Consider the following 11,793-nt stretch of genomic DNA (forward strand, 5'->3'; position numbering starts at 1 on the left):
TAACTTTTTTATAGCATCAGAATCATATTATCTTAAGTAATTTTCTCTTAAATTTATCCGTCTTATCTTTAGTAAAATTCTATGTTCGATACTTGGAAAAAATATAGAAAAAAAATTTTTTTTAGACACTTTCAATCAGCGTGTAAAAATATCTTATAAATTGATTGATCCTCCATTTCTACATTTCTTAAGCCATTATTCTTGTCGGGCGATCAGCTTTTATATTTAAAAATTCATCTGTAAAATTATAAATAAATGCCTTTTTAGCTACTTAAGTAGGAATTTTAAACGATTTTAATATAAAAATTAATTTTATTCCATTATTTTATAGCTTAACAAGTGACATCTCGTCGAAATCGTGGAGGAAATCGTCAAGGAGACGACTTACTTTAAAATTACTTCGACCCGTTTAAAAAGGTGACTCTTTAATTAAAAATAATATTAATTAAATTAAATTAATTTTAATTAAACTTTTCGATAAAAGATGATTGGCGTAAAGTCAAACTCTGCACAGAACAACATAGAAAGCACGTGGTTTAAATAGCAGTTGTGCTGCATCATAACTAAAGAAAAAAAATCGAAAATATTATCATATAACAAAAGATATTATCGCGTTAGATACTACAGGAATACTAATGAACCGCTACAGGAACAAAGAACATTGCTTGGTAGGAAAGAACTTTTATTTCTTATTGATATTATAAAAGAAAAAAAAATCTTTACTGTTAATAGGATAAAGGATAGAATCCTTTACATCCTGTCGATAACTTCATAAAGATATAAAAGAAAGAATCCTTTATTTCTCGATGATAACTTAATAAAAACAACGAAGAAAATTATCCAGGAGCGAGAAATAAAATGTAAAAACTACGATAAACATTAAAATTATATTTATTATTTATGAATTGACGAATGCATCTTACAAATTTTCAAAAAAGAAAGTCTTATTTTTATAAAATTGTCGATTTTATTTGAAATTTATGGATTTTTATAAACATTTTTCAAATTTCTACAACGCATAGTAATGAAATTTGATACGAGAATATATTCTTTATGGTTTCTGGATGAAACACTATTCACGAATTTAAATGCCATGAATTGCAAAATATTCATAATTTAATATATAAAAACGAAGACAAATAAAAAATATTTGTACTTAGAAATTATTTTTTAACAACGAGTGGCAAACCAAGAATATTAATCCCCTCTTTTTTTAAGCTGTAGAAAGCAAAAGCCACGCTACGGATCAATAATTAACATCACTTAATTTAAATAATCAATATGATAGAGTGATGGTAATTCAGAAAGATTTTTATATCTAAAAATACGTTCTGACGTCATTCTCGATGTTGATTAATCGATTTGTACTGTTACATTACATCACTGACCATCAATCGAACAAAAAATCCAACTTGACGTACGGAAAATATACAGGACGAGCGTAATAAATTTGGCACCATGTACAAAATTCCAACTCCAGTGGCTTCAATACGTAATTTTTGATATGTTAAGAAGGATCTTCTAGGAATTTCCTTCAGGAATGGGAGAAGCATCTCCTTAGAACTTTCTTTATGAACGAGAGAAGGATTTCCTTTTCAATTCTCCACAGTTAAAATCTTTCCTTTATCAACAAAATTTGAAAAATATTTTACCATTGTTCTTACAGAAAATGCTCAGAGGACTTTTATTGTCATCAGTCCTGCTCGGTAGAGAAGCCAAACGTGTTTTAGTCTCTGGTATGTCGGGGTCTACTACCGATAAAACCACAAAACTACCATCGATACCACCCACCACTATAGATAATCCGTCTCGTGTGCTGGTGATGGCATTAGCTTCCGCTGATAATCTGTAATTGGCGATCATCTTCCCATCCTTAACTCGAAACAAACTGATAGTCCTCTTGCCACTGTGGTAGTAAATAACGTGACGATCGGATCTTGTAAATTTTGCCACCACGTTGAAGACACCTTCGGAAATTTGTGGAAGAAGCACTTTGGTGGTCGTCCCTTTTCTCAATTCTACTAATTCCAAACCGCCCTTAGAAGGGGAGTGTAAACCTAATTTACCATCTCTAGTACAAGCTCCGTTCCATTTACTGTAAATCCTTACTAGTTTTTTCGCTTTTATGTCAATAATGCACGATTTAGACCCCCCGATCAAACCCACTTGATCGTTGTTATTGGGTATAGCAACTAATTCAGTGAAACATTTAAGAGCGCGTAATCTCAATGGTATCTTGTGGAGATAAACTCCTGTTTCAGTCCTGTATACAGTAATATATTCCTTTTCTTTTTCTATATTTACAAATACTAGATACTCCCCTTTGCAGGTTACCACCATTTTTCTAAAAATGGCGTACTGGTAGGTAAAGCTGTATTCCTCCTCGCAGCTTGGAAGACTTAAATATGTACACAGGATTTGCTTCTCCTTTTCGTGCGAGAGTATCAACGCTTTAGAATCCTGAACCAGAAGAATTTGCAGGATATTTTTATGAGGCATCTTCTTTGTCACTTCCCCAATTTCCATGTCCCACACTAAAAAGTTTCCAGATTCCGCGCATATTATATATCTGCCACTAGAAGTGACTGCTGCGTGAGTGACAATGGCACCAATAGTGCTGTCGGCTAGCTTTGTTATTAGTTTTCCTGTGGTCAATGCCCATACTCCAATACAACTTCTTGTTACAGTTACGGCTAAATTATGAACGTCGACCAAATAAACTGCATCTATGGCGCTTTCCATTCTGTCGATCACGTGAACTTGCTCGAAAATATTCTTAATATTCCATACTTTTACCGTTCTGTCAATGGAAGAGGATACAACAGCATCCATTTCGTCTACTGTGAGTGTCTTCAAGCCAAGTATGCGCCCGAAATGAGCATCTATGGTTTTGACTATCGTTTCGCTTTCCATATCCCATAGGTATAGATATTTCCTAACTCCACCCAAGGCATACATCTTGTTCTTTGTTAGAACTAGAGAACTTTGAGATTTCAACTGTTTAATTGATATGTTTCTCACGTTTTTCGGGAGAGACAGCGATACTTCTTTCTTTTTTTCTATATTCCAGATGCTAAATCCGAGAGAGACGGTTGCACATATGCATTCGTTTTTTCCAACGAGATCTAACTGAAGCACCTTCTGAGGTGTACTATAGAACACTTTAGCTTGGCACCACCCGGAATTTTTACACAGTTCGTAGCCGGTAATTGTGTATCCTCCAATAATATTCGATTGTACCAAGTAAACAAAATCGCGAATCTCTCTGAACACCAATCCACCATTGAAATGTACATCTTTGAGATATTTACCATTTATATAACTCCTTAATAATTGAGTTTCGTCATCTTTCTTATCAAGAAGTAGATGATAATCACTGCAGTCATCATATAAAACGCTGATTAAAGTTAAATTTTCATCATTCAAGACGTATTTTTCATCTAAAACATTTGTTTCAAGTTTAAAAACTAACCAAGCTTTCTCACTCCATGCGATAACACTCGAATTTGTTATGCTGAGCCCTATTATAGAATTTTCAACGTCGCTCTCGATTCTTCGTTTATAAACATCTCCAGAAAGTAGATTAAGTATCAAAATATCGTCGTAATTAGTGTAAGAAGCGGCAAATCTGTCGTCTTCTGTTAATACTAGAGTTTGCATGATCCCTGGTATATCAGGATTGATATCTCGGGTAATTTCTCCAGTCGATAGATCCCACATAATAAACCTGTTTGAGACGGATAGGATGTATCTTTTATCCGAAGTCAGAACAAAGCCAAAAACTGCAAATTGCTGGCCTTCCAACGAGTACTTCAATGGGCCTCCTGGAGTATGCAAACAATGGTACGATGGAAGCAAAGCGCAATGTTCGGGTCCCAAGAGATCGCACTCGTTTAACAAACATTGTATAAGTTTATAAGAGTTTTTTAAAGGTAGCAATCTAGCCAGTAACTGACTGGCCAGCATATCGGGGTAGTGACTAAGTACAGCGCCACCTAATCTTAATGCATCGGCCACAAGATTCATCTCTCTTACAACCGCTGTATTAGAGATGTGATTGCAGGTGTCTTCAAAATCCGATAACACAGACTGCAATGGGCAACTGGCTAACTTACTGTGTAGCCACGAATAATTAAACAGAACCTCATTAAACATATCATCAAACCTCTGACTTCGAACTAAATGATAAGGCAGTTCTCCAAATTTTCTCAGATTATAACGTATTTTGCCGTCCTTGCTCGTAAAATACAAAGGCTGTAAGGGTACTTTACGATCTGCTTCACCCGATTTATCCTTAAGATTGAATCTTTGCTTCTGCATTTCTGTATAAGTGAACGGTTTCGGCTTTCCTCCTCCCCATTTTCCCAAAAAGTAATCGGCTATGGAGGAATGGAAGTAGTTAACAGTATTTTGATTTTTGAAATAACGCTCGATGGCAGCCTGACGGAATTGTATGTGGTACCAGTTCATAACAGAAATGCCACCGGCCTCCCTCTCAGTTAAGTAATTTGGAAGATCTCTGCGTATACGTGTCCATAACAGAGGAGGAATCCTTCTAACAGGTGGTAAATGGTATTGATACACATCGTCCAAGACGATGTCGTCCAAAGATATAAGATCTTCGAGTTCTGATTCGCTCAGTCCGTTTCTAGAAGCTGTAATATATGCTAATGCGTGAAAGACCAGCAATTTGCCATGCTGGGTTTCTATTCTATCAAATAATTTCATGATACTATCCATTACAGTGTAAGCTAAACTGTTGCTACTGATCCTAGTGTAAGATTTCCATCTGATCACCTCTGCATAAACCAATTTTACAAAAATAGGCAATGTGCATTTTGATATTGCACTCTGCACGATGCTCCACTGGTACGAACTCAATCCTCTTCCTTCACGTTTCAACCATACCTTAATGACGTAGGTTGCTACGTCTTCACTTAAGGGCAACACGCGAAGAAAACATTTTGTGTCTTGTATCATCTTCGACAAAATCTCAAAATCTTTACACTCTCCCTCTGATACTGCCGATACTACAAGTTTGACGTTAGGCGGGAGTCTCGTCGGCAGCCATGTCAATTTATTTGAATTGTTTGCAGATGCCAATTGATCAACCGAATCTAAAAATATGTACAGGGGCTGTTCTTTGGTAGTTTGGCTCAACAAACGCTTAAAATACACAATCAGAGGTATAAGTTCATCGGGGACTTCAGACAAAGGGATTAAATAATTGTAACAGATCTGTTGGCATATGCTGGCCAACATGGGCACCACCGAGGAAGAGTCGGGTGTCGTGCCCAAGAAACGTATAATCTGTATGGCTTTCTGATTTTGGCACCACGTTGGCACCATACTAGCAGCTTTGGCTAGAAGAGATGTTTTTCCGCTTCCTCCATTGCCGTGAAGCACCAAAGGCCTATTGCAGGTGTTCCTAATATAGTCTTTTATGTATTGCAGCTCCTCTTCTCTTCCTTGGAAAATTTCTGCCGTGTTCTTGCACGAATATAAGTGTTGTAATATCTCTGTTACAATCTGCCCTTGAGAGGATAAATCTTCTTTTCTCATAGCTCTATCAACTAGCTTTGTTATGTATTTATAAAAGTGGCACTTGAAGTGTTTTAAGTAATCAGCATGCGTTTCGTCATCTAATCCGTCCTTCCCATTCCATTCCACCGTGTACCTGTTTTAAAACACAAAGATCAATATTTATATCAACCGGGGATAAAATTATATTAATTATCAGTAAATACAGTATAAACGTGTATGAATATTTAAAAATTTAAATACAGTATGACCTTTAATTAATTATATTTATGTCCGCGAGATGGCAGCATATTAGTATTCCATGTTTAATATTATAATTATTCGATTTTTAAATTAATTAACAAACTTTAAATGAATTTAATGCCGTAAAAGTTGAGATAATATACATTGCAACGAATTACTGAAAGCCATCTACCTACTTCATAAAATTGGACTTTTCTATCTTTTCTACAAGTCTTTCGTCTCTAAGATTATTTAACAAATTTTGAGCCTCCACGTCGATATGTTTATTGATAACATCGATAAATTTAGAAGCTTCTCTTAAGTTTCCCATATTTATATTATTTATGTGACGTACGTAAGCAAGACAATGATTTTTTGTATCTTTTACGTTGAGGACACCATTAATAACTTCTCTTTCCGTCACTAGATGGCGATAGATAAAATTTAAATTATTTTTTATTTATCATTAATAATACATAATCATATTTTATTTTTTATAATATAATAAATTAGAAAATTTAAATTTTCTTACGTTATTAAATAATAATATATTTATTCAAAACTTTCTGTTAATAGTATAAAGTACTGTTAAACCCGTATCACGTGATACCGTAATATTATAATGCAAACAGTGCGATCCCTGCATGTAGAGACATACTTTGGCAAGAAACATATCTTGCATACATTTAACTTTATGCGAACCTTATAAATAATTTTTACATGGGACATATACTGGAATGTATATACAGGAGCATAGTGCTAAAATATACCAGAACACTTCTCCAATTTATAGCTACAGCTAAATAGTGGAGCTATATACCGGAACACTATTCCAACACTAGAACTAGAACATATAATGGACTTGTATATACTGGAACACTGTTTTGGTAGCTATATACTAGAATAGTGTTCCAGTATATACATTCCATTATATGCTTTATTTCTTGCGCTGGAATACATATTCCAGCAGCACAAGAGTTATAATATATACTCAGTACTAATGCTGAGAATGCTAATCTGATAATATTTTAATAAATGTAGACATTATGATAAAATTTACCATAATTTTATACAATATAGGCCTAACTCTACTACACTGTAATTATTATACACTCAATTTTAATAAATGTATTTTTAAATTTCGTTTCTACTCGATAAATACAGTGCAATAAATAAATAAATAAAAATGAAATAAACAATCAGATCTGTGGATTTATTTATTTTTACATATTTTAAAGAATGTAAATGAAATTATTTTATGTAATACAGGATGGCGCTTAAGTCAGTTAACCATATTATCTTTCTTATATTTCAGATATACTTATGAATATAAATTGTAAAGGTGTTCTTCTCTTACAAAACTGGCGTTAAACGTGATTTTAAACAAATGTATAAATAAGTATTTAACTTTTTAAATAATACAGGAAGTTAGTTTTTATAATAGTTAACTGATTTTTGGGACACCCTGTAGTTTAAGTTCATATTTTTTTATCGAACGTAAAAAATTCAAAGCGAATTTTGCTAGAAAACTGATAAAACTATTGTCGAATGTAATACCTGACATCATGTAATTATGCATTGCATCCTTATCCATTTTCTTAGTTTCGTACAAAGCCTGAGCCGCAATTCGAAGAAATTTTTGGAGATTTTCCAGCGTTGTCCACCAAGTCGACTGATCTTGAGCTTGCAATTGTGGCATTCTCTTAAAAAAAAAAAAAAAAAAAAAAATTAAACTATTTAAACTCTTTTTGTTATACACAAGAAAATGAGTGTTTTATTAATCGATATCTCATTATTAACAGGATAACAAAATGAAATTGCACGCAAAACTCTCGTGAAATTTGTCATCGATGAGTGAGTTATTAATGTACAAATTACGTGAGAATTAATGGATTTTTGTAGAGTTATTTTCTTTTCCGAAATTAATTTCCACGTGGCTTACCTTGTTATTGAAGTTCGGTAAGATGGAGCTTATCGGCTGTAGAACGAAAACAGAAGGGATGGCATTTGTATCTTCCTGATACCACGTGCTCAGCAACGTGTTGTCGTAACCCATAACTGTCAGAGCATCCATAATTTGACGAAATTCGCTACCATCGATGATAGTGGGGATCGGTCTATAGCCATATTTTTGCCCCAGGAAAACCTGAAAATTTTAATTTTAATTAATTGTGAGAATTTTATAATTTTGTTAATTAGGAAAGTAATTATAATTACCACAAAATTAGGTCCCATGGATAATCTCTGGCAGTTTTGGATCTCTCTCATACATAAGTCAGTTGTCATGTGGTCGTCGGTCGCTTCGTCTCTTACACCCCACCTCATATCTACCACCTTTAAAAATTCATACAGAAAAAAATAAATTTTTATTCTTACCTTTGTCCTTTTCAGCATACACTTCTCTTACTTCATTTTTATTTTTATTTTTATAAAATAATTGACTGCCATTTTAAAAATACAGCATTAAACCAATGTCACGTGTCGTGATCCATTAACACCCTTTTACAGTCAATGCATCTAGAATGTCTTACAGAAATATATTTTTAGATATAATTTATATATATATACATATACTTACTTGAAATTCCAGTCCATGTTTTTCTCTACAGAATTCCTTAATTTTTGGGTAAACATCTTCCATTAAGTGATTACGTTCCAGTGACATATCTATATACAAACGTATATAAATTGTTTATAGTTATGCTCACGCAACTTATCGAATTTGTATTATCGTTTATAACCTTCCCACATAACAATTTGCTAATAAATTCTTAAATTAAGCCCGTAACATGCTCTTGTATAAAATACAGTATACTTGCAACGTGTAAATGATGCCATCTTCGCGCCTAACTTATGCAAATATTATCTAAGACGATGCTCTTACGCCAATTACCATACCTGTGAAAGTGGAACTGGTGAATATCCTAACGATTTTCGAACTGACGGGTGGCATATTGACTAAAGACCCCATAAATATCCGGTCTACGGATTTGTCGTCCATGTCTTAAGGGTATAGATGTAGTGTAGAGAGTACACAGATGTCAATTATACGCTCTCGATATATACGTTCCTTCGGGTCACGTGATTGAATCGAATATCTGTTGTCAGGACGACAATAACACGCTTAGAATATCTGTAAAGCTGGTATACCGAAAAGTGGAGATCGGGACGTATCGAGTGCTTTTTTGGTACTTTAAAACAAATATTTTTCCTTAAATTTACCATGCCACAGTTACATAAATGCGTTATCGACAGATTGTTATCGCTGTTGTATATAAGTTTATCGTTGAAGAATTTTTACTCCACTAAATTATTTACGTAAGTGACATTATCTTTAAAATCAAGAAAATCTTTCGAATTTTTTACGGGAAAAATCGTTTCGTTTACCGGGTTTTTTCTAACATCACTGAAATTTCCCTAAAATTAAAAACGTAAATAATTATAGAAATAATAAAGAATTTTTAAAAAATAATCTCTTAAACTTTTTTTTTATTTCAGTTTTTCATTTAACGAATATGAATACAAAATAACCTCCAAACATCGGCCATCTCTGAACAACGACCAGTATTTATGGCCGCGGTTTAGAGGTTTCGAGGTAATAGATTTGTTTTTAAGTTTCAAACTTGAAGAGAAATTTTAAATATTTTTTTCAACGACTGAAAAATCCCTAAATATCAATAATTTAAGCAATTTTTACGGAAATTTTTCCACGTTTAACGATAATTCCTTAAACGTAATTTACCAAATTATAATGTGCAAAATAATTCTTTGAATGAATTAAAAACGTGGAAATAGTTTCGTATATTTGAAGACACTTAGGGATATTTCCCTATAAGTGTTTATAAAAAGTTTTTAATGAGGAGAAATTAAACATGTTTATTTTAGGAAAATTTCACGTATTATAAAAATGAATTCTAATTTGGCCATTAACTTAATGGAAGTACATTTTATGTAATTATTTGAATAAATTAAGGGAGTAAGACTGATATTTTTCCTTTTTATAACAGAAAAAAAACAATAAAAAATATTCAAACAAACTAATTAGAATTTTAATTTGATTTTTTTATGCAGGTTTGAGAAATATTAGCACGAAATTAGCATGTAATTCCATCCTTTTAAACGATGGAAAAATTAGTATAAATTAGGGAAAATTCGGGCAGTATTTCGACGGACATTACGACTTGAACATTTGTTTCTGATAAAGATTTGCGTTATTATTAAATATTAATGTTTCCTTTTGCGTTTTTCGGAAAGGAAATCGTAAATTTTTAACAATCGCATCTGCTATAAAATACACGTATCGAACGTAAGAACTTTATGCTTATAAAATATTTCTGTATTTTACTCACGAAATCTACGTAACGAGTTATCGAGTAGTATAATTTCCCTCCACGATAGGGATTTTTCCTTGTAATTTATTACAGAAATGTAATTTATTGGAAATTATTCGGAATAAATCCAAAATGTAAGAATTGAAAAAAAAAAAAAATTTTTAAAGAAAATTTCCCTTTTTTTGAATTTGGATATAAGGAAAGGGAAATTTTATTATTATTATTTTTTTAAATTTAAATTTATATTTCTTTACTTTAGGGATTATTTGGGGAAAATTAAAGATATTATCCTAAAAAAATTCCTTTGTAACCTATTGCTAAATGTGTAAATTATAGGGAAATAATTCGAGATAAATTCAAGTTATTTTGGATAGAAAAATGAATCTTAAGTGTTCTTTTGTAGAGAAATTTTCGTTTTTAGAATTTAAAAATGATAAACTATTTATTTAAAATTTTATTTTATTTTTAAGAGAGGAATTTCCTCTTATTTGAACGTAAAAAAACATTATATAAATAGAAAAATTCTTCAAGAATATTATGTTTACGTTTAAAGTTAATTATATAAATAATATTTTACTTGAATTTTCTGCTTCGTCTTCTAAATGTTTTATATTAAAACTTATTTTATAATAGATTAAACTTTATTTGATAAAAAAATGAGTAATACATTAACTAATGTTAGTATTAAAAATATTGTTAAATTACATTTGAATGTTTTGTAATTTTTTTATTGTTATATCGAAAAAATCAATATCGAAACGTTACTGTAATTGTAAATTTTTTATTTATATATTTTTATTTGACCCTATTTTATAATGTATGTGATGTTTAGTTGGCACTTAGTTTGTTCTAGATTTTCAAAATAAATGTTTTCTTTTCTTGTTTTGTCTATCGAAAATCTGTATAATAAGGGCATTTTCGTAAAAGAAAATGTCTTAAAAACCCTATGATAGAGAAATTTCTCCAAAAAAAGGGATTTTTTAGTAGTAAATTTCTTTCTTTTAGGGGAAAAAATGTCCTTATTATACCTTATAGGGGAAATAATATCTTAATTTAAAAATGTAACGCGCGAAATTTTTCCACGAAAACCCTAACATATGGAAATTCCCTGAATAAAAAAGGGATTTTTTGGTAGTAAACTTTTCCTTTTTTTTAAAGGAAATTTCCCTTATTATGTAGCTTTTTTCACTGAGAAAATTTTCGTATTTTATGTTACTAAAACAAGAAATTTGTAGTACTTGAATTATTTATCTTCTTATACACTAAGAGTAAACATCTAAATGAAACTAATCTATCAAATTTTTGACAGCAAGATAAACAGATGATTAAACTTTTTATCTTTTAACTAAAATAAATATTGATAAATATACGAAGAATAAATGTGTAACATTCGAGGAAAATTATAATTTCAGGTGTGATAAACCACGAAGTAAACAGACTTCACCAATATTTCGCTTATGTAAACTTGTAAATATACCTGTAAGGTTGAATAATTAAAAATTTTTAAAACATTTTTCGTAAGCGTGCGTGTTGCACAGTTAATGTTTACTCGGTGCAATTCTGTACCACGTGCTTGGCATTCCTCTAACACGATATGTGTTAGTGATCGGGAAAAATTCCGATCATGTGACATTTCACAACCCCTCTTTCTTACAGTAAAATTTCAACACACTGTCCAAGTCAGTATATCAACAATTTC

At 31.7% G+C, this 11,793-nt stretch overlaps 1 protein-coding gene across 1 annotated transcript; it reads right to left on the reverse strand.

The window, feature by feature from the left end:
• Positions 1–995: 995 nt before the first annotated feature.
• LOC136969156 (NACHT and WD repeat domain-containing protein 2) lies at positions 996–8,786 on the reverse strand. The gene is made up of 7 exons (XM_067263250.1): positions 8,662–8,786; positions 8,342–8,430; positions 7,981–8,097; positions 7,706–7,909; positions 7,321–7,465; positions 5,961–6,186; positions 996–5,677 (listed from the first exon to the last, which is right to left on the reverse strand). Exons 1-7 carry the CDS (start codon positions 8,762–8,764, stop codon positions 1,627–1,629), a joined length of 4,935 nt encoding a protein of 1,644 aa, XP_067119351.1. The 5' UTR covers positions 8,765–8,786; the 3' UTR covers positions 996–1,626.
• Between the last annotated feature and the right edge of the window lie 3,007 nt (positions 8,787–11,793).

Source organism: Centruroides vittatus, unplaced genomic scaffold, assembly GCF_030686945.1.
Source record: "Centruroides vittatus isolate TY-2023 unplaced genomic scaffold, ASM3068694v2 contig_1743, whole genome shotgun sequence".
Taxonomy (NCBI): Eukaryota; Metazoa; Arthropoda; class Arachnida; order Scorpiones; family Buthidae; genus Centruroides; species Centruroides vittatus.